The 23,878-nt window shown below is 38.8% G+C and overlaps 1 protein-coding gene across 1 annotated transcript; it reads left to right on the forward strand.

Annotated features, from left to right (window-relative positions):
* Positions 1 to 2,212: 2,212 nt before the first annotated feature.
* On the forward strand, positions 2,213 to 23,580 carry LOC139736210 (uncharacterized). Its single transcript, XM_071646944.1, has 4 exons — positions 2,213 to 2,339; positions 13,381 to 13,581; positions 21,261 to 21,446; positions 22,507 to 23,580. Exons 2-4 carry the CDS (start codon positions 13,383 to 13,385, stop codon positions 23,205 to 23,207), a joined length of 1,086 nt encoding a protein of 361 aa, XP_071503045.1. The 5' UTR covers positions 2,213 to 2,339; positions 13,381 to 13,382; the 3' UTR covers positions 23,208 to 23,580.
* The last annotated feature ends 298 nt before the right edge of the window (positions 23,581 to 23,878 follow it).

Here is a 23,878-nt window from a genome sequence, read left to right on the forward strand (position 1 = left end):
GTTGAAAAAAAAATGTAAACAAGATTGAATTTTATAGCTTTATAATTTTGTTATGATTTAGGACTCTTAGATAAAACCAGTAAGATAATATTTTTCAGGGCAATACCTTCTGGGCACAATATTATTTCCTAAAAAATAAAATGATTGAAATTCATAGATGTGGAGATAAAAAGATAAGGAAAGTGATGTAGGAAGATTGAAAGTTTTGTTGATCCAAAAGTATGGAGGAATAGAAATTCGCTCTCCGTAATTAAGAGAAGATGACTCTGCACTTTGGAAATAAACATGAAATGTACATATTTGAGATTGGCGCTCCGGCATGAAAGGAAAAACAACAAGAAAACACAATTTGTCTGCAGAATGTGCATGGAATAAGACTCCACAATCTGAACAAAATTTGTGCAGCTATGCACATGAATTATTCATGATTCTTCCCGATGACAAAGACGTAATCCCAGAATATCCAGCAACATCATATACCCAGCTGGAAAGTCGCATGGAGGGCTTTCGTTTCGCTCACAGTAACCTTTTTTCCTAACTGTCATGAAAATGCATTTGCAATGAAATGGGATTTTCATTGGCCTGTAGTATGATTCTCATGGGCATTTGCAACAAAGCCTGCTCTTTTCATCGTAAACCAGCGAAGGAACGCAGTACACCTGGCTGTGATTCACCGGCGCCAGATTGTAAATGTGATATTTAGGTGAGATAGAGTACGGCTGCAAGTGCGCTTTTTGATATACCCACATCCTACACTAGAAAGCATTACTTCTCCTTCATTGGAGTGTGTAGTGCAATGCACCCAGGTTTGAGAATATCATTTTCCATCTGCAGAAAATCTAGAAATTCTCTCTTTAGAAAATAGCAAAAGATAAGGTGCAGAGGTGCAAAAGATACTCCAGTGTATGTTTTTTATTTATACATGGATATCAAGAAGCTATAATATATCTATCAAACTTCGTGACATGGAAGACCATTGATCTAAAAGTGTTTTCTGAATATATGAGAGTCTGAAGTTCTTTATGAGTAGAAATAATGATAAGAAGAATATTCCAAATTGCTCTATAAACTTGCTGTACATCAATCTGCCTCGGGCTGCTAGTTGTGCACTTGCTCTGCAGTTAAGCGTTGCTAACCTTAATTCAATGACACAAACAGAATTGTACATGAGCATTCTAAACTCATCAGTGCATAGCGACATACTGTATAACACAATATTTTTTGCGAATTGGAGCCAATGGCCTTTTTCGCGGCATTAAATTTTCGCGAGTTGCCTGTAACATTCAATGCATATAGTGTAGACAAGAATTTTCATGTGCATTTTAATTTCGCGAATCTTGGCTCTCGCGAAATTCATGAAATTAAAATGCATGTGAACATTCCTCGTTTTACAGTAGACGCTATGTGTACTGTGCTATAGAAGCATTGTTGATTAACCCTTTGAGGATGGGCTTTGAGGATTTCCTTCCCATAGACACCTGCCCGAGTATACTACGGACTAGACTTCGACAGGTTAATATTATTATCATTATTAAATTCTGTGTCATATAAACCTATTTGCAATAATGTCATGTATTTGCTGCATGCCAGTAAAAACTCATTGTCGATCAGAATCTTCAGTCACCCATTTTCTCCTCTTTTTTTTTTTGCCCAATTGAGAAATCAATTCATTTTTGTAGGGAAATCCATATTGTGTGAAAAAGGAGATAGGAAATTCATCATATAATTGGTGATATTCGTCAGGGCGGAAGTGTGATATGGTTATAGTTCGTTATTATGAAGGTTCGTTATTCCAAAGGTATGTCTGTATGAAAATGGAATAATTTCCATTATTTTGAAGGTTTGTTATTTTGAAAGACCAATATTCTGAAAAATAAATGGGGTTCATTATTCGTAGAGTTCATAAATCCAAAAATGTAAAAAGCTTTGCTATTCATAATGTTCATTAATCTGAAAAAAAAATAAGGTTTGTAATTCCAAAGATTGTTAGTAAGCACCTTTTTTTGGTCTACCTTTGCTACTTCCACAATCATGGGTTAAATTTTGAGAAGTACACGGGATTACATGTTTTGGACATGAATTGGGAGCATCTACAGCATTCCATCTGCATGTCAGTAAAAAAAAATGATTCAATGCCATCAACCATTTTTACACTATTTCTTTGTTTGCTCACGTGAGTCTTGTCTTGCTCTATTTGCACCAAACAGCCATGCACCCCTGCAGTCCCAACCCCTGTCAGAATGGAGCGACCTGTGTGGACACCTCCCTAACGAGTACCGGGACTCAGCGATATCGTTGTCACTGTCCTCCAGCCTACCATGGCAACCACTGTGAGCAGAGTGAGTACAGTCAGTGCTTCTTAACACCCCTTGGCTAATTATTTTTTTTCCCATAGACATGTGGGTTGAGTGAATGCAGCAATATTTGTAGAACACATCAGTGAGAGTTTGAGGAAAATCCGACAATCTGTTCAAAAGTTATGAATTTTTAAAGTTTCTGCTCAGTCATGGCTAGATGAGAAGACTACTATAGCTTGTGATGTCACATGAGTACAACGGTATAAAGAAAGTATAAAGAAAATTCACCTTATTTTCCCTTTTCTCGCATAACAAAAGAACACTCGACTTCTCTTTTTCAGAAGGCAAGGGGAATAATATCCTTAACATACATCAGTAACAAGTCCAAGAAATGTGCACTTTATTCAAAAAATAAAATTTTGTGAAATTCTCTTTTTAGTTTCATTATATCGTTGTACTCATGTGACATCACAAGCTATAGTAGTCTTCTCATCCAGCCATGACTAAGCAGAAACTTTAAAAATTCATAACTTTTGAACGGATTGTCGGATTTTCCTCAAACTCTCACTGATGTGTTCTATTAATATTGTTGCATTCACTCAATCCACATGTACTTGAAGGTGAACTTGTCCTTTAAAGTGTACCAATGTCCTGAGTATTATGTTTCGTCCTTCCATCCGCAATCAATTTTGTGGACAGCGTAACTAAAAAAAAATGTTTGAGATGGAAACTTGGCATGTATATGTATGATTGGGCAAAGTTATGCCTATCAACTTTTGAGTGCACATGGTCAAGGTCAAATGCTCAAAAGGTCAAGGTCAAATGCTCAAAATTTCACTATTTCCCCTATACATTGTATCTATGCAATGCCTAAAAGTATTTTCTTGAAACTTAGTGCATACATAAACTACCGAGCAAAGATTCTGCAGAGAGAGTTTCAGGTCGTGCGGTTAAAGATCAAAGGTCAAAGGTCAAATGAAAATGTTAAAATTTCACTTTTTTCTCCAAATCTCACAAATGGTTTCTTAATGGAACTTAGTACATATGCATGTACTGACTGACAGTGATTATTTAGGTAATTTAGGGGTCATGGTCAAACATCAGGGGGGTCAAAGGTCAAGGTCAACTCCTCAAATTTTCACTATTTCCCTCTTATCTATGCAATGCTTTCAAGATTTTTCTGGAAACAATAGTGTATGCATGTATTATCCAATAGACATTCTCTAGGAAGGGTTTTTTTGCTAAAGGTCAAAGGTCAAGTTAAAGTACTAAATTGCACTTCTTCCTTAAACTTATAAAAGGGTCAACAGTTAAGTACAAATCCTCAAATCCCCAAATACCTGTACTCTTTGAATAGGCAATATAGCTATTCATCCAATTAAACCTAGTTCAAGGGAAGTGAACATTTACCTGGTAACACATTTGTGACAAACTCATCATTTTAATATTTTGTCAATTATGTGAAACTGTCATCACACATTGTCAAGACATTGTACTCAAGGCCTATTAGGAGAACTATGCATTATGGTGGAGGCATATCAGTTGCCATAGTGACATTTCTAGTTATTTATTGGGGTTCAGATGTAGATTTTGTAGAGTATAGAAAAACAAAAACAACTTGAAATAGACAAGTCAATCACTCAATTCTTTCAAGCGAATGATCGCACTATATATATATTTTTTTCCAAATTCGTCTTGAAAGACAGCGATATGCAATGCGTACGTGCCATCAGCTGACCCGCCATCAGCTGACCCATCGACATGGAATCTTGATATTATTTGTATAAAATGCAGACGTGTAGCTAGAATGTGCCAAGACCATTACCAGCGCTTACGGGGCAGAATTCAAATGGTCAGAGCACAAGTACTAAATTCATGCCCAGTACGGCGTTTATAAAAGGGGGGGGGGGCAGTTTATATTTCTGGTGCTGCTTCCAGGTTTAATCAGCTGACAAGCAAAAAAGAAAAAAAGAAAAGAAAAGGCTTGCCATGCTTTTCTTGAAAGGTGACACTTCCGGGGTTCATCACCTGACAAGAAAAAAAAGAAAATTCTGATGCCACTTCCGGGATAAAAAAAAATAGTGGGTGGATGGGGCCCAAGTGGTTAGACCCTATGTATTCCTATACATTATGACCAGAAGAAAAAAAACGGGATCTAGGGCCTTCTTTCCATTCTTTAACCATCTGCATCTATTTCCATAGATAAAGATGATGATGATGATGATGATGATGATGATGATGATGATGATGATGATGATGATGATGAGGATGATGAGGATGATGAGGATGATGATGATCTACAGCATTTGTATGGTGCCATATATCTCTTTTGAAAACATTCAAAGCCACAGACTCCTCCAAGAGAGTTAGAAATTCAATGCCTGGTGAAAAGTGTGAGTCTTGAAAGAGGATTTGAAGTGCTCCAATTTGTCTAAATTTCACAGAGAAATGGAGTTCTACGAATTAAGACATCATTCATAGCTATTCATTTGTTTTTGGAAAGTTTCACTCATCCTTTTTTTCTTGTTGGTTTCATTTCAAGTAAATTTGTAGTCTATTACTGCACCCATTTCGAGTCGTAGTTTGTGCAGCTCAGTTTTTGAATACAGCGTATGAAACTAGAAAAACACTCGGAGAGCACAGACCACCAAGCAGCTCCTTTCTACCCATAAACACGCACACATGCTGAAAGTCACCCTTATTTCCCAGTGATAAAAAAGCCTTTCTGTTGTATCTCTCATACCCCTTTCAGGTAATCGCGGTTCAATTATCCGCATCCAAATAATGCGGATGAAGTAATCAAAATCGCGTTCATATATCCCATGAAGTGCGCACTACTTTTACGAGCGCCCGTTCATATAATGGTGCGAAAGATGGGAGTATTTGTCATGGTTATTGCGCACGCCTCTATAATGATGTAATGTTTCCAGTGATATATCCTCAAGCGCGCAGGACGGGACTCATGTGTATGCACAGCTCTCGCTCAAGCTCAGCAATCAGCGGTTGTGCGGGAAATCGAGTGACCTTTGACCGAACTGTGGAATGTTAGTCTGCATATGTCGTAAAACGCGTTCATGTAGTCTCGATCAACTCTTCATGCTGCAATAATGCGGATAATAGCAGCATCAAAATAATGCACACTTTTTTACTCCTCTCCCGTTCATGTAATCAAAATTTTACGACTTAGTGCTCCTATTATCCGCATCCACGATTACCTGAAAGGGGTATCAGAGCCCCCCATCAGCAGCAACAAGATGCAACTCAAGCACACACTCAGTGCGCATATATGCACGGCTCAAATACGCACAGCCTGAATTCCTGCATCCTATTTGCCAATGATAATCCTTTTAAAAAAGCACAAAAAAGTATCCTGGATCCAAACGGTTATCTACATCGCTACCAAAATTATATCATCTGTTCCTTGTGTCGTTATTAACTTTTAATGTAAGTTTCATCCAGATCCATTCACAACTTTTACAAGTTATTTTGCAAACAGACAGACAAACAAACAAACCATTATCAACAAAAACATAACCTCCTTTTGCAGAGGTAATGATTTCCAAAACAATGGTGTGATTTGCTGTTGAGGGGGCTTTCATTATGTCTGCATTGATATCGATTGTGGAAGAGTTTTCTCCAGTTTCAGATGCTTTCCCGTTCGAGCTCTTTTTAAACAAAGAATTACGAAATATCTAGAACAGTTGGACTTCTATTAAAGCAATAGTGGTGTTCCTTTTGAAGTATTGGTAGGGAGAGGTAGGTATTGAATTACATGAACCACATAAATGTACATTTCATGATAGTTTAATATAGCTTATTGATATTGGGAAGACACAAAATGCTTGGTAGAATATAATGAATTTCAGCAAATTAATGACTTGCCCCCCTCCCCCATCATCACCATCTTTCTTCACACCTCAACTTCCTGCTTCCTTAATTAGAAAAAAAAATCTTTCAATGCCTAATCCTAGGTGGTATCTAAGAAACCTCATTGAAATCTAAAACAATTTATACCCATCACCCCCCCCCCCCCACCCTGTCAAGGTCTTATAATTTTCTCATGGCTCACGGTAATCTAAGAGAAAATTGATATCTATGCAGAATTTTCAAATATCTGGTGGATGTTCCTCCCAAAATGATCATGCTTTATTGGTAATAGAGAACAACAATACTGACGGAAGGGATGTGATAACTCAATTGCACTTGATCAATTCAATCAATTTCATGAGGCGATGTAATTTGTACTTCCTGTCCCATCACACATGATGGATTCCTCTTCATCTGGCAATAGACATGATTAGTTTTCTAGCAGTTGGGCATGAGCATCAGGTTTCATGGGGTTTTTTGTTTGTTTGTTTTTTTTGTTTTGTTTTTTTGGGGGGGTTGTTTTTCATGTTGAGTGAAGTTATAACTGGGTTTTCAGAACATGCGTGGCAGTGGCTATTAAGTAGTCTTATGATGTTTTCTCAAATTCCCACTGTGCAGCATTCTGTGACATTGCAGGCCATGTTCTGTAACTTGCACACACATTGACTTTCACTCTACAATGTAAAATTGAATTATATGTTTGCATGAGAATTGTAAGTGGTGCGCGAGAAAGCCCAATGATGTCTAAAAGGGATGGTATAGTTTTGGTTGAGATGGGGCTTCAGGTTTTCAACTTTTTTGTGAGATAATGAAAAACACCTGAGGTGATATGAAAAAGCATACAATTCTAAGAGGAATTCAAAGTTTATTTGGGAAGAATTTGTTTTGAAGTGGCTGAGATATCAAAAAAACAACAACCAAGGATATCCTAGTAAAAGATGGGACCCAACTCTTATTAGGACCTCTTTGTTTTCCTTTGTTTTTGATGTCACAGCCATTTCATAGCCAATTTTCAACACAACAATTTGAATTCCTTTTAGAGTTTTATGCTCTTTTACATTTGAATTTGAAAATTAAAGAAACAAAAATACAACCACATTAGGGTTTTTTTTTTGCACTTGTTGATAGTGTGTCATGACCATTTGCATTTCTATGTATATTGGCGAAATGCAAGTGATTTGTGATTTGAACAGTGCTTGATGAAATTCAATCGCCTTCCAACTTGTCTGTAGTGGCTACTTGTCCAGATGTTTATATTTCCATTGATTGGCTACTGTAAGGGATGCATGTACAACAGTAACATACAAAAATGAATTGACGTTATCATTAAAGCTGGGATAAGTATAAAGAATTGCGTAGGTGATGTAATTTCTGAGAAAACTTCATAAATGTCAGGGATCAAAGGTCAAAGTTGATCAGTAGAATTTCATTATTCAGTCAAGTATGTTGGTACTATTACTTTTTAATTGTTCTTACTGCAACAAAGCAATGAACTGTCTGAAGTTTCAATATTTTGCATGCACACCAGCCTGAAGAACCTGAAGAAATGTGTTTGATATAAACCTCAAAAAGGAAAAATTACTTGCCATATTTGGGGCAAAATAAGGTAAGAAACAGATATACACATGAAATATGGAAGTACAACAGTAGACACTGTCATGCCAAAATACTCTACAGATATATCAATCCTTCATTGCAATGCTGTGAATGAATTTTTGTGCTGTGATACTTAGAATTTCTGTCCCAGAAATAATATATTGGGATAATTGATATTCTGCTAAGCATCAGTCACTTTCAAAGAAATTTTGGTTCTTTCGATAGGTGATTCATACCATTCCATATGATGAAGGAAATGTGAAAGTTTTTTTTTTTTTTCCAAAATGGGTTGAGGGTTCAAAGGATGTGATTTGTCTTTGACTTCTCCTGCACCCATATGTTTGAGGAACAAACATGTCAATGGGTGGTTTACTCTGGGAGAAAATAGCACGGAGTGATGAAGTAGGGTTCAACTGCTGCAAGGATGCGGTGTATCAAATGTCTAGGTAGATCAGGGAGGTGGAATCCCACCTCCCTGGGTAGATCGTATACCAACAGAAATTGGAGAGGTATTGATCATTCCTGTTTCATGATTATTGTTTGATTCTATGAGATTGTACGTCCAAGATGCACTCTTCATCATCATTCCCATCACTTCATCACTTCACTTTTCTCTCAAGAGCTGTGTGGTGGTTGATCTCAGGGTCATGGGGGTGGGGGGAGGGGGAGTTGAGGGGAGAGAAGATGGGGAGTGACTTCTTCAGCTCTTAAGTCTTTGTGATGAATGATAATAATAATGGTCTTGACCATAGCTTACATCATCTTCACGTTTCTCTGCCTACTTTGCAAGTCTTGGAGACTTCTTGCTTACGATTTGCTTTGTTTGTTTGTTTGTTTGTTTTTTTATTTTTGTTTTTGTTCTTTATTTTTATTTTTGTTTGTTTGTTTGTTTGTTTGTGTTTTGTTTTGTTTTTGTTTGGTTTTGGTTTTTTTTTTGCTGTTACTGCAAGACCTTGAAAATTTTTGATTAAAGACTGTAAACTTTTGGCCTGGTCATACTCAAATGTTCTTGTGCCGTGGAGAACAAGAGAATGCCAATCTAGAGGGCTGTAGGTGAGGTCTGTGGATGCAGTTTCACCCAATGGTAGCCACCATGCTCGACACAGTAGATAGAAATAGGAGAGAAATAGAAAGAGAAATGAGAGGACATGTAAGTCGTCCCGCCGATGTTCGGTCCTCAGCCGTGGTAGGGAGACGGAGCAATGGCTAATCCTCTTACAGAGATGCATTCCGCTCTTCTCCACGTTGGAAGTCGTCTGCCTCTTTGATGAGATGCAATGGCAGATAGGGGCAGTTAATGCGAGGGAGGAATTGGCGGACGATGCTCTTCAGAAAAAAAGAAAGACATCCAGCTTTTGATATTTGAGTTGCTCTTTTTTAAAAGCTACAACCACAATTTCTTCCCTTTTTATTGGGGGGGGGGGATGGAAAGGAGAAAGAGGTTGTGTAATAAAGTTTAAAAACAAAATAGCATAAATCCTGCCAGAATTTAGAGAGCTGTTTGTTGACGACTTCTTTTCTTGTTCTTGGAAAAAGCTTATCCCTCACTCAAAGTTTATCTGACTGATCTGACTTTCTGTATCCGGAAGACACTATGGGGCCCCACGTAGTCTGTATTTGGTTGTCAAGATGCTTGTGACAGCTCAACTCGGCTCTGTCCATGCCATGCCTTTGGCGTCTCTCTTTTTTTTTAATTTTTCCATCTTTTGTTCATGGTCGTGTCTGTCTGAGTTCACGGTCAATGGTGAAGTTTTCAACCCTTGACTGGAAATTGCAAGATCCGGGACATTCCTTTTACAAGATGAAAGTGTGAGTGGGATTGTTGTTGTTTTTTCCAGAGATTATTTTTGTCTGTTGGGTTATTAGTACTACAATCATCACAGGCTGAACTTTTTTCCAATTTAGATTCTTAAAGTCATAGACCACACTCTGGATGAAGACAACTGGAGCAGTCAGAACATCAGGGCATCTTTTATATCTTCACAATTTATGTGTGAACTCACGAGCAAAATGTATGTGAGATGAACTTGATTTGCACAGACTCATTGTGCACCTGTGGAGCAATATGTAGGCATTAGGCCCTATGCATTATTTACTCGACCTCACTTACCAATTTGCTAATTTTCAAAATACAAGTGGTTTACATGTTAGCAAGCAAGTGTTGATAAGAGCAGAGGTAGAAGTGATGTGTAATGCCCACGTATTGCTCACAATCTAAATCATAAATGCAGGGGAGATGTTTACTCTTCAGTGACCATAAACTGTTAGTAAATTTTTAATATATTTTTGTGATAATTGGTTATATATGTATCTATATTCTTGAAATTTGAACTATAATATGAATAAAGCAGTGTATTGTTGTGTAGTAGTTTCTCCTAATGTAATAATTACCGATAGGCATACAATTCTGAATCTCATTTGGAAGTTTGTTTGTTTCAGGTCTCAATTTAGTGTCGAACCTCGCTCTGAAACCTTTTTCTCTTTCTCTGTCCCTCTTCTCTCCCTCTTCCCTCTTTCACACACACACACACACACACACACTCCTCCCTCTCTCTCTCTCTCTCTTTTCTCCAACTATACACTAGGTCTTACAATCTACATGGAGATTATGTGCACTATATACAATGAGCAAATTTGAAAAAAAAAAAAAAACCTGATTTGAGTACTGGTTTGGTTTGATTTGATTTGTTTGTTCTTTGTTTGTTTTTAGAAGTATAATCAAGCATTGTAAGATATACAGTGGAATATATACATGTGCGGTGGTACATGGCATCGTCACTTTTTATAAAGGTAAATTTCATTGTGCAATATGTAAGATTGATATTATTGTTTTTCTCTTTTTTTTTTTTACTCTATGCATTTTTTTGTTTGTTTATATTTCAATGTTTTCATACTGACTCATGTGGAATGTCTGCAATTCAGCCTGCAGGCTGCCATATATTTTACCCAATAAAATGCCTTTTCATAGGAGCAAGAATTTTGCGGCTTAATGATAGTGTACAGTGGTCAGAATTTCTGATGAGTGTTTTTTCCCCATGATTTGTACCATTGCAAAACTCATTGTGTCTGTTAATCGGTTTGTACACTTTTTTGTCATAGCATTGGTATTTATACAAGAGAGACAAAATTTATACTGTATTCCCAAAGTTTGCAGAAAAATGGATTCTCACCACGGTGAACTCCTTAGGCCGATTAAAAATCACTTTCTTACAGTGAATTTTTGTTATACATGCCTATCGACATTAAAAGAAAAATTTAGCATAAAAGAAACAGTAAACTTTAAAATTACTTTTTTTAGAATGAGAGTTTGTCATACTGGTGTTCTTCATAATGTGAGTCTGCTGTATATGCAAGATTGCCAAAAGGATAATGTGGTTTTTTCCACAACCTACCTGGTATCGGCATTTAAAAATCAAACAGGCAATGAATAACATAAATTGTTTACTGTGGATAAGGCAGCCTATAAAGTGTCATGCAAGACAATCAAAGTTATTTTCTTTGTGTGTAAACTGAAAAGGAGGGGATATCATTTCCCCCTGAACATCACTGTTACACCCCTACTAATGCATTTCATTGATTGGGAAAAATCAGACAAGGATTTTTCTCTTATGGATAACCTCCCAAAAGAAAAATTTGTGGTATCATCTTGCACATCATGCCTCAGTTTGTATAGAATGTAATCAATACACATGGTGAAATTAAATATGTCAACCAGATATTCAGATTAAGTTGAATCAGCACTCTGATAGCGTTACTCTTAATCATCATCAGTAAAGCAGAATGTCTTTAAACGAAATAGGGTGTTTCTGTATGCAAAATATCTTGTCAGTAGTTGGGATAATTGAAAGGATAGTGCAGAGGCTGGGCACTTTTCTTGTGATTTTTTGTTAAGGAAATGACCTCATCTGACATGCAAGAAAGACATCATGATCAAATGGCATTGGTAAATTCAATCATAGCACAATCTACAAGTGTTAAACTGGGATAAGGTAACAGTCTTGACAAAATCAGGAGACCTAGATTTGTCCTTTGCCCGTCAGAAGGAAAGTGATCAAGATTAGTAAGGTATTCTTGTCAAATCATGCAATCTTCAAGTACGTAATATTTTGAGCACCTCCACCAAACATAGATCCGAAGACGGCCAGATAGAGACATGGATAGCATCAATTCTTTCCCATCCCAACTCCAAACTCCAATCGATTTCTGTCCCTTGTGCCATCTCCATTTCTGAAAACGTGAGAGGGAATTTGTCGCATTAAAGATCCGGCAGTTTTATGGCAAATCAATGCTTTCAATTTGTTGTAGGCGCCATTGTTTGTGCTCATCATTTTGCCTCAAGCAGACGTCATCTTTCTTATGAGGGGGGGGGGGATGGAGGGAGGTGAAAGAGTTTTTGTTTTGGAATTAATGCTATGTTGACAGCTGCTTCAATGTGGCTGATATTGGCTTGACTCTGCACAGCTAAGAAAATCCACTTTTATTTGTAATCCTTATGATTCCCGCTAGAAATGAATAAGGGGAATAGAGTAGGAACGTTCTCATAGGTGCTAACTCATGCTAACTCAATAATTACAGGACAGGCTGCACAACAAAAAACAAAAACATACATGCACACACACACACACACACACACACACACACACCTGTAATCTTTTCATATTGTGCACTTTCCTTTCAATGTTGGGCAGATATAAAATGGTAACCAAAGAAGAATGTTGGGGAATTAAAAGGCAAAGGAATTGGAAAGAGAAGCTAGGGTGGCATATCCAACCAATCAGTAATAGTCACTGGGGTAATCCGGAGCCACTTTTAAAGCCAGTCTCTTTCTCTCTCTCTCTCTCTCTCTCTCTCTCTCTCTCTGTGTGTGTGTCTCTCCTTACCAGGGCAGCCAGTAAAACATCATGCTGTACTGATCAGAAAAAAAGCATGCCAGTAGTATGATGATTGCACTAAGCCATGGGGAAAATGAAAACATTGGAAATATTCTAGTAATGAATTACACATTGATATTACTGTTACTCCCATCATACATGGTTGCAAAAATTCATATTGGTTTTGCTTTTTTTTTTTTTCTCTCTCTCTCTCTCTCTTTACCAGGGCAGCCAGTAAAACATCATGCTGTGCTGATCAGAAAAAAAGCATGCCAGTAGTATGATGATTGCACCAAGCCATGGGGAAAATGAAAATATTGGAAATATTCTAGTAATGAATTACACATTGATATTACTGTTACTCCCATCATACATGGTTGCAAAAATTCATATTGGTTTTGCTTATTTTGCATCACATACTCATTTTTCCAAATACATTTTGCTTGTAAATATCCTTATTTTTGTCATAACTTATTGAATGATATCGTGGTCAGCAGATTGCACTCTTTGTGTCAATAATGTATACTGATTTCTTTTTCCTGTCATAAATGCATCGCATATTTTTTCAACTCTCACTTGAGCAAATGTCAGATATCAACCCCCCCCCCCCCCCCCCCCCCCCCCCCCCCCCCCCCGTCTCTGGGATTTTTGATAAAGCTCATTTTACAATATGATTTGCTAGATTTTTGTCATTGAAAATGTAAAAACATATTTTTTCTCCCTTTTGTGTGTGTGTGTTAAATTGGCAGGAATGGATTGTCAGCTTCCACCAGACTCGGATGTACCCAACAGCCACTATTCGGTGGAGGGCCAGATGTCTGACAGCACAGGCTGGTACCTTCCAGGTACCACGCTGCACTACCAGTGTGACCCGGGCTTCATCGCCCACGGTGCCACGTCCACCCGACAGTGCCAGAGCGGGCAGTGGGTGGGCGAGTTACCAGAGTGTGGTACGTGCAAATCATTAATGGATACACATCCAATTTAGTAGATGCATGATTAACCCATTGAGGACGAGTCCCAAGTATACTCGCACAGGTGTCTATGGGAAATGCGTGTTGTAGCAAAATCAGTCCATCCTCAACGGGTTATAGAGACCTGCATACTTTTTTTGCAATGCTAAGATTTGTGAGATGATAGTTGATTATCCTCAGCAGGATGATAGAAAAATGGTAAATGATTAAATGTATACATAATGTACAGATATATAAGAGCTTGACACTACTGTATACACCATGTATTTAGCAAGTCTAATTTCTCTCAAATCAGGACTTCCCAACGTTTTCGCAAGTGTTTAAATTCACAGTTGTGGAGTGCAGTACTAAATGGAGAAATGTATGCCCGCATGTCATGTTCTGAGTTTATATTTGTTTGTGTTTGTAAATTCATGAATAGCACCTGATTCACAAAATATAAACTTCATAAAATCTTATATATATATATACACACACAATTATGCTTACAATAACTTCTTTCTCTGGTGATCTATTCGGGCCACTAAAATCTTTGAATCTAAAATTTTGTGGCCCGAAATAAAAGGAAATATTGCTGTATTGGGCCACAAAAAGATAACCTTTTCTGAAATTTGGTGGCCAGATGTGATTTTTTTTTGTGGCCCTGGGCCACTGGGCCACTGGGCCATCGGACATTCATTTTTTTCTTCTTTGCGGTGAATTAAATCTTTGCATCTAATTGACTTCTATATTCCATTGTAGACTTTGTGGAACTAATATCATATTGAATCTATAACCATCAGTATAATTGCTTTCAATTTCAGTAATTGCTTGATTGCACGTTGAAGGTGACTTTCTATTAGGTATGTCTGTGGTTTTTCTTGAACTCACTGTATACACATAAAACTACTCTGAAATACTTCTGAGATGCATCTGAATTCAAAGAAAAATTACATTTTAATTTATGACTTCCCTCATGCAATCATGGTGTATAAAACATGATGAATGAAGTTATTGCTTGATTGCACTAAGATGATACAATAGCTCTACTTATTAACATGACTGGAAACACCATTAGCATACACAGTTGATAGGTTGTATGCAATGATGATCATGACGCAAATCTCTCGTTTGAAGAGGCTACACCCCAGTAAATAATGCCAGTGCATATCTTGGCAATCAATGACTTAAAGTCAAAGATATAAAACTCCTGTTTCTTGACCCTGGCCTAATCTAAGCATCAGTCATCGCCACAGCGCCACAGGAGGGGGGGGGGGGCACCGCGAGAGGAGGAGATTGTTTTGGTTTTGGCATGGGCCATGTAGCTCCATGGTGCGTGTGTGTGTGTACGTGTGTGTGTGTGAGTGTAGACATTCAGCGTATGCAGACAGAGCATGCCTGTACTGTAGTGACCGGAACTATTGTCATTCCATTTTGCTCTCCCCCTCTCCCTCCCTCTCTCCCCCTCGCTCTCCCCCCCCCCCCCCCCCTCTCTCTCTCTCTCTCCCTCTCTCTCTCTCTTTCTCAATGATCCAGTCAGCAGGCTGATTGTAACCAGGGAGGTAGTCTCACCTCCCCGTTGTAACTCACTGCCAAATAGCACATTGTCAGCACCGGCAAACTGGCAATGCTCTCCTTCTTATTCCTGTATTTTCGTTATTTACGGGTCGATTTTTTTCGTTCGAAATGTAAAATGGATGACCATAGAATTTCTCAATAGAATATAAAATTGAAAACTTTAGAAAGGATAGAGAAAATTGAGTTCACTTTGAATGGTCTGCCACAGGCAGATATCCTTATCATGCTCTTACGTAATACGACAGCTGCTTTCTCAATGATCCAGTCAGCAGGCTGATTGTAACCAGGGAGGTAGTCTCACCTCCCCGTTGTAACTCACTGCCAAATAGCACATTGTCAGCACCGGCAAACTAGCAATGCTCTCCTTCTTATTCCTTTATTTTCGTTATTTACGGGTCAATTTTTTTCGTTCGAAATGTAAAATGGATGACCATAGAATTTCTCAATAGAATATAAAATTGAAAACTTTAGAAAGGATAGAGAAAATTGAGTTCACTTTGAATGGTCTGCCACAGGCAGATATCCTTATCATGCTCTTACGTAATACGACAGCTGCCGGAGTCATCAAACCCTGGCTTGGCCTCCAGGTTTGTCACGCCTGAGCAGAAAGTTTATTTGCAATGGACAAGTCCTTTGACTCCCAACTCCCAAACGACAAATATACGCACCCCACTTTGGGTATGCCCCAGTTGGGGACTCGCCTCAAACGAGGGATTGACGGCATGATGCTGTGGTAAATGACACCATTCTATTACCTGTAGCACTTGGAAATGCTTATAATGAACATGAGCATCTTAGAGTGAAATCTCAAATTGGCTGAAGTCGATAATCGTTGGCCCTCAAACATGTACCGGTAGGCACAGTGTCTTTTGACTTTCTGCCATAGGTAGGTATGCAGCATACATATCTGCATAAATTCTAATTATACTCTCTGGGCCATTTTCTTTCATTTTATTTCTACTTTCTATTTTCTGCTAATTGCAATGCTGTTGTATTTCACTCACGTTTTAGTAGGCCAGCAATCACTCATACTCACAGGCCTATGCCAAGGGATGAACGTAAGAGATTTTAATTCCCATCGAGGAAGTTACACAAAATCCATACTCATACAAGGCAGGCCACTTCTGTAAATATAGCGTGCTATCAATCATAATTCAACCCCTGCTTGCGTGCTGATTGCTCGGATATCGTCCATATGATCTGGCCAGTAGAAAACTCCAAATGTCATTGTTTGATAGCTTTCCATGCATCAAAGCACTGGTTAGAGGGATGTTGATTTTGCTGTAATAGTCTATCATTGAAAAATGCTAGATCCGGGTGACATTGTATGTTCTATATTCACTTGTAATTCTTCCCAGCCAGAAGAGAGATGGAATTTTGACTGATAGTAGTCTGTTTAACCTCCTTAAATCACAAATGCTTGGATGAATGTTGCCTTAAAGATTAATATTTGAATCTAAATTGTTTGTGATGAAATCAATATATAGGACCTACAGTGTACATTTCATTATTAATATCATATCAACAGGAGTTTCCCTGAAGGCATGAAAGGGAAATCACTTGATATCAAAAAGTGGAATTGTGTGAACACATGGCCTGATTTAGGCATGAATAAAAAATGCCACGTCAGTGCCACTTATAATTTGCAATTATGGCATTGTGGGCAGAAATGTGTGAGATGTATTATCTCCATCAATCTCATGTGCTCTGAACCAAAGGTTTTCACAATTTAGGGAATGCCAAGAAAATCATTCATAATTCCTCTTCCAGAACCAGTGGTGTTTACATCCTTCCGGTTGGACAGAACAAATGAAGCTGCAAGTTGTATGTCTGTGTGTGTGTGTGTGTGTATGTGTGTTTGTGTCTGTATGTGTCTGTGTCTGTTTGTCTTTGTGTTAGCAAGTGTCTGTGTCTGTCTGTCTGTCTGTCTGTCTGTGTTTGTGTGTTGAGGCCTATGTGTGTATATGTGCGTGTGAAGAACAGATTTTGTTAGTCATTATCATATTGATATAATCAAGCTTTTTTTATCGTGAATATTACAAGTTGACCGATAATCATAAAATTAACAATCTGCGAAAATGTTGTCTCCATAACACACAAGTGCACCGTTTATTGCCTCCGAGGTTGGAAATCACTTGCCTTTCCTCTGAATAAAGAAAACACTTTAAATCTCATTCTGGTTCTCAATCGCTCAAAGTGTAAATAAAGGGTTATGTACATCTAAGGCACATATTTGCATGGAAACCAGAGGCCTCCTAGATGACATGGCAGCCAAATTGCTCTAGTTTCATTCTTTTCTCCCTTGTTTTTGTTGGCTTGTATGCTAGTGAATAAGTATCACGTACATAAAGGTTTTGCCCGATTTTGACTAGATCCATTATTGACCGATTCGGGTTCTTGAGGGCAGCAGACAATTTGTGGCACTGGGCGCAGCCATGAGCTCATTTTGCGGTGTCCCAGGCGACCCCCCCTCCTTTCCCCCACCCCCCAGGAAACATGTTTATCGCGCACTTGTAACAAAGGTTCGCGCACTAAGCAAGCATTCGCGCACTCAGTACGACACGCCCATTGGCTAAAACAACCATGTGTCAGTTTTTTCATTCCGTGCGCGGAAGGGGGTGGGGGAGAGGGGAGGGGGGGTCGGTTGAGACACCGCGTAATGGCGCTGCCCATGCCAAAAATACACATAGTGCGTGACAGAATCGGTCAATACTCAAGGATTTGTTTGTACCTGTCTGTTTACCTGTTGAGGACGGGCTGATTTTGTTACAACACGTATTTCCCATAGACACTTGCCCGAGTATACTCAGGACTCGTCCTCAATGGGTTAACATGTGATAACCTCACTATTTCTTTCAATAGAATTATTAACTCTATCATTTGCTACCTTTATCCATCATTCTAACTGCATGTTAAAGTGTATTTTAAGACCATTTGGGCATGTCAACTGCTATCAAAATATCCATTTAAATTTCGCTAGGTAATCACAGTTTCCCCTCCTGTCAATAGCAGTATATGACTGTTTTTCCATCTTTACTCTTGTTTTGTCCACCCATCTATATACCGTTTTTACCTTTGCAATATCACACTTGCGTACTAAGTATATATATGTGTATGTATATATATATCCAAAAGCCATATCAGCTGCAGTACTTATACCGTAAGCTGATAGTCGTCAGCAAGTTAAGATACTGTGCAGCTTTCAGTGATAAAGAACATTGTGAGAAGATGCAAATCTAGACCATTTCTAATCACAAGCTAATTTCATTTGTATTGGCATAAAGTTATAAGCAAGCTTCTTAAATCTCAAACCAATACCAGGTACACACTGGCATTTGCAGTATTGTGTCTTTTAGTCACAAGTTAAAGAGTGTTTGTATTTTTTTTAATGTAATGTATGCATTACAAAGTTTTTATGTTCCATGAAATGCAACTTGTGAAAATGTATAGATTGGGGTTATAGAGGTCCATATCTCGCAACTTTCGTGACTCATCATTTTATCCGGGGTCTTTTTTTATGTTTGTTCCTATATATTTGGGGTTTTTGTGCCTCTTTTTGTGGCTGTGATGATGTAGAAAGAAGATAACATGTTTGTAATCGATGGATATTTTCCAAGTCTGTGTGTGGTGATGAATCAACAGAATAACTCCATGACAGTCCATCCTTCAAATATGGAGAATAAATACACTTTCATCTTCCTCTGACACCAGTATGCTAGCCTCTCCAACCTATTTTGCAAAAGTAAAAAGAAAAAGAAAAGGAAATGCAGGGGAAAAAACAGAGTAACCATCCATCCAATCCATCTACGCTGTTTTCGTCATGCAACTCCAAAGCGTATGTCGTAATATTTGCTTGGGAGTGATTAATGCAGGTTCGAAAGCTCCCAAGTTAAGCTTTACACCACTTTATCTTTTCATCAATTCTAGTATGGAGGTACGCTGGAAGAGATCATTATTTGTTTTATGTACCTCTGTAATGCGTAATCCTCATTTGCTCTCTTTTAGTGCAATATTTGACAGGGGGGGGAAGAAGAAAGAAACAAAAGAAAAGACCTATGTTTGCATTGACTTAAAGTTGGTTTGATTTGATTTGTTCACTGTACATATTCCCTATAAATCTTTACATCAGCATTATGAATATTATTAATATAAGCCTTATTTAAATAAGGCCAAACCGATGGAAGCTTACAGGAAAAAGAAAGTGAACAGAGCAAAAAGGTAAAGGAAGATTTCAACTCTGCTGCTTAGAGAAAGACGGAATGTTCAAACTGAGTGTTGTCACCTTTGTGTAAATGCTTACAAGAAATGCCTCCAAGATTGTATCAGCTCCTTTCAATGACAAGATATGGTGGACATTGTAACAACATCAAAGAGATGAAATGTGTAGCTTCAAATTACATAAACTGAGAGGTTTTGTCCTCATGTTAACAAAATGTATCCTCTGCTTGTTGTTTTTAAAGTATCACCATCATTATGCCATAAGATATCTTGTGCAGGCAGTAATCTGTCAAGTAGCAATGAACAGGGAAGCAATGTTAATTCCCTGTTGCAAAATTACTGTCTGAACAATCAGACAGCATTATTGTACTACTTGTTGATTTTTTAAACAGGCACTTTTAGATGAGTTTTAAGAGTGCTTTACGAAATTTGTCACAAATATGTTGACAATTCTTCATCAGCTTGTTGCACATTAATATAATGATATCATAATGTGTATCTCTGCATGTCAGTTTCAGTTATAATTCTCACATCCTTTTTTTTTATGAACATGCAATTTTGTATCATTATAGTGGGCTTTATTGAATATGGTAAAATCAGATGGAAAGAATGATACAAGTTTCTAAAGTACCTAAAAAGAGGAGATTATGGAATTTTGTAGCATGATTTCCACTGAATAGTGATATTTGGCACAACTACTTAGAATTAGATGGTGAGATGATTTCATCGCCTCTAAATTCTCCCATTTTTTCTACAAAAAGTTTTTCAATCAAATAATAAGCAATATTCTGTAACCCCTTTTCCACTTAAAGTCAGGGTTAAGTGGTCAAAAGAATGGATATTTACAGGGGATTTATGAACAGATAGTCACTGGCATATTTGTGAGGTAATGACATCATCACCTCCTCCAAGTCGCATATGTGGCCTCACCCATAGATACCTGCTCAAGTATACATGGGAGTAGTCTTCACCACATCAATATGCTTTGTTTGCTGGTTGGCACGCCTCCTGGAGTGTGTTCTTCGGGGATCATCCTATGAGCCCGGCACCTACGAGTCATATGGCCCACGAGTTTGACATTGAAAAGAGGTCCATGAGTCGTACAGCCCATGAGTCATGCAGCCCATGAGTTTGACACTAGGCAAATAAGGCCCATGAGTTTGACACTAGGTAAAAACAACCCATGAGTTTGACATTATAACACAGGGCTTAATGTGCTGGTCTCATGGGCCTTGTTTGCTTAGTGTGGGCCGTATGACGGGCTGCATGAACTGGGGGCTGTGAGATTCGTGGGTGTTGAACTTGTGACGTGCACCCCTTTCTTTGCTGGTCGGCACCAATGCATGGAAATGACTCATCAATGAAAAAGAGATTACTTAACTCTCCTTGCCATCCTAATCCCTGAAGAAGTCACCATGACCCTTCTGTTGGACTGAGCCACATAATGCTGCACCAGAGTAATTGAGCTAACTGTACTACTTAGTCAGGTTTCGACGAATTACTGAATGCTAACGACAAAGCTTGGCTAGTTGAGCTACATGCCAAGGCACATGAAGAGTTAACATTGCGGCTTTGTGAAAACATGTTTAATGCTAGATTCTGTTACTTTCTTGTTGTAGGTCTGATTTGGATGAAGCATTTTCCATGTATGTTCACGGGGAGGGAGGGGGGAGGGGGAGGGGGGCATTTCATGAAACATTTTGGTCAGATTTTTTTCTGACAAACTGTCAAAAGCTACTGAAATCCTTGCATCTGATTGGCTGAGATGATTCATGAAATGCCCTCCTGGTCATACTCTTATTATCAAAGCCAATATTAATGTGGTTGCCTTTGGGATCAGTTATCATTCATGCCTCCCTTCTCTGATCTGCCACCCTCAGTCAAGGAGCAGCTCTGCGAGGATCCAGGCAAGCCGGACCACTCCAAGCGATGCTGCCAGAGCATCTTCAGCACCGGGGTGCGAGTGAGCTTTTACTGCAACGAGGGCTACCAGCTGATCGGCGACGACGAGAGGACGTGCCAGGCCGATGGAACATGGTCTGGACTTCAGCCATCTTGTGTGAAAGGTTTGTCTCTCAGAGCATAGAGAGTGCCTCCATGTAGTCGCCTTATGCTCGTATCAGTGGGTGATTTGGTTCGTGTTTGTTTTCACAGTGATAAATCATTTTCACTCTTCTCAAATAATGGCACTGTTGCTTGGGCCCATGCGTCATTGATAAATGTTGCTGAAGAATGTATTTTGATGCATGAACACAAAGAGATAAAAGATGATGAAAGATGGTCACTGCATGATTTCATTGTTCCAGCAGGTTGTAGGAGGGGACGGGGATGCCTCGAAGAATACTGAGTATATTTTAGTTATATTTGTGTTTTATTATTCAATTGCCCCACAAATTGAGAAACATGGTACGTGGGACATCTTATACTGAGATATTTTCAACTTTTAAAATATGTATATATGTTTGGGCTAGTCTATATGATATATTGCTGCCTTTGCAGTTTTTTTTCTTTCATTCTTGGTTCTCAGCAAGCTCTAGTTTTACCCTTTTGGTGTTGTAACACTTTTGCTCACCACACCACTAAACTGAATCATATTGAATGCTCTTTTGTTGGTAGACATCATCATAAAACTATCCTGACAAGACATTTGTTATTGTCACTGAGGCAATGAAACAAAAGCAGCTGTGAAGTATCTGTGAAAGTTTGTGCAAAATGAGACATTTGATGACTTGTCATCATTGAGTTAGCTGAAATTTTATTTGAGGTATTTAACACTCCTCATCTGATTTTAGGCAAAAATTGATGCGGGAGACATTGCAGTCACATGATGTTAATTTCTATTAGTAATGGCCAGTAGGGAGCCATTTGAATTGATGTAGACATTTACATTAACCCATTCCTGACGGTAACCTGATGACCTGCATATCAAGTCTATGGGCATTTCAGAATTCAGTATGGAACGGGTTAACACTGATATCACTCAGATTTTCATTGATCTTCTGTGTTACCACATGGCTTCAGATCCTTTCACTGCAATTTCTTCTGCAAGCAAATTTGCATAAATTTTGCTAGGTGAAAGCTCATGATAAGCTGCATCACTTTTACTATTGCTTTTCTCTGACACAGCAACAACTGACCCAACCATCCACGGAACCAACATGTTCAACACAGAGACCCTGACAATTGTCACAGCCACCACTGGTTCCATCCTTGGTGTGCTGGTTATAACCGTCATCTTGACTAGTCGGCAGTGCTGCTCCCAGCGGCACCACGGACGCCGCTGCTACCCCACTGTCCTCCAGGCTCGCCTTGCAAGAATTCACCATGACTCCGACGCCCTCTTGGCCGTGTCCGACAATATTGACGTGGTCTTGCCAACCTACGATGAGGCCATGGCACCGGTCGTGACGGTGCGCCCTCGAAGGGCATCGACAGAGGATGCGGCCAACTCCGAAAGTACGGATCAAGAGAGCAGGTCCGCAGTACAGGGGAGACCCCTTCCACCATTACCACCACCAACTCAAGGACGTGCCACAAGGAGCCGACGCACCAGAGGTTCACGTAATTCCACCAGTACTGAGACAGATACCTCGCCCCTACTGGAGACCTCGCCAGCTGCAGCAGCGCCACCACCCCCATATCAGAGTGAGCCAGCCCCAGCATCGGAGGAGGTGCCCGAACCCGACGGTGAGGTTCCGCACAGCCACATTGGCAACGATCTCTATGCAGAGGTTTCCCCCAGAAGAGCCGAGGTTCAGGGAGATGGTGCACATATTAGCAACAGTACTGACAATCAAGAATCTGTGTGTGATAATGGGGCTGAATAGCAATACACATACACGCACACACACACACAACACACACACACTTGAGGCTATTTAAAAGTCGATTTTGTATGAGACAAGGAATTATATGTTATTGTGTGTCAACTGTGGATGGAGTGACTACCTGAACATAATATACCAAAATATATGTTAGCATTTCCATATACATGTACTTCTTTTTCCACAGAGTAGTTGAACCTCAATGATGGCTTAACATCTTAGGTTATTGTCTTTTGTAAGCAGCTTGTACTGTGAGTGAGATGCTGCATTTATTGTATTGTACTTAAAAGTATGTTTAGCTGTGTTATTTAGACTTCAGGTGGGTGTTATAAATCATTGTTATACTTTCTTTGAGAGGCTGATGTATAGACCTATAGTTGAGAAATTCCTTAAATTTTAGGATATTAATTACGTGAATGATTTTCTGTGATGCAATATTTGCCTGCATAAAGTCACTGTTTATACATATTGTACTAAATTCTGCTCTGTTCAAAACAAAAATTGGTTAAACTTTATGAACCATAGTCCTATGGCCAAATTCAACATAACTTACAAAGGTAAATGTCTAAAAGTTGATGTCGATTGATACTTGCTCCAAAAGATTTATTAAGGATACCTTCAATATCATGAGCATTGACTCACTAATAAGAAAAGAAAATACCAAACTTGCCTAA

Source organism: Diadema antillarum, unplaced genomic scaffold (genome assembly GCF_040938485.1).
Source record: "Diadema antillarum isolate AM-2024a unplaced genomic scaffold, OU_Dant_1.0 seq00000633_RagTag, whole genome shotgun sequence".
NCBI lineage: Eukaryota > Metazoa > Echinodermata > Echinoidea > Diadematoida > Diadematidae > Diadema > Diadema antillarum.

Bases quoted from the DNA above. Each gene is read 5' to 3' on its own strand.
- LOC139736210 (XM_071646944.1), top strand. From the start codon at position 13,383: ATGGATTGTCAGCTTCCACCAGACTCGGATGTACCCAACAGCCACTAT. The intron at 13,582-21,260 runs GTACGTGCAAAT...TGCCACCCTCAG, and splicing joins GGGCGAGTTACCAGAGTGTG to TCAAGGAGCAGCTCTGCGAG. The intron at 21,447-22,506 runs GTTTGTCTCTCA...TCTCTGACACAG, and splicing joins TCAGCCATCTTGTGTGAAAG to CAACAACTGACCCAACCATC.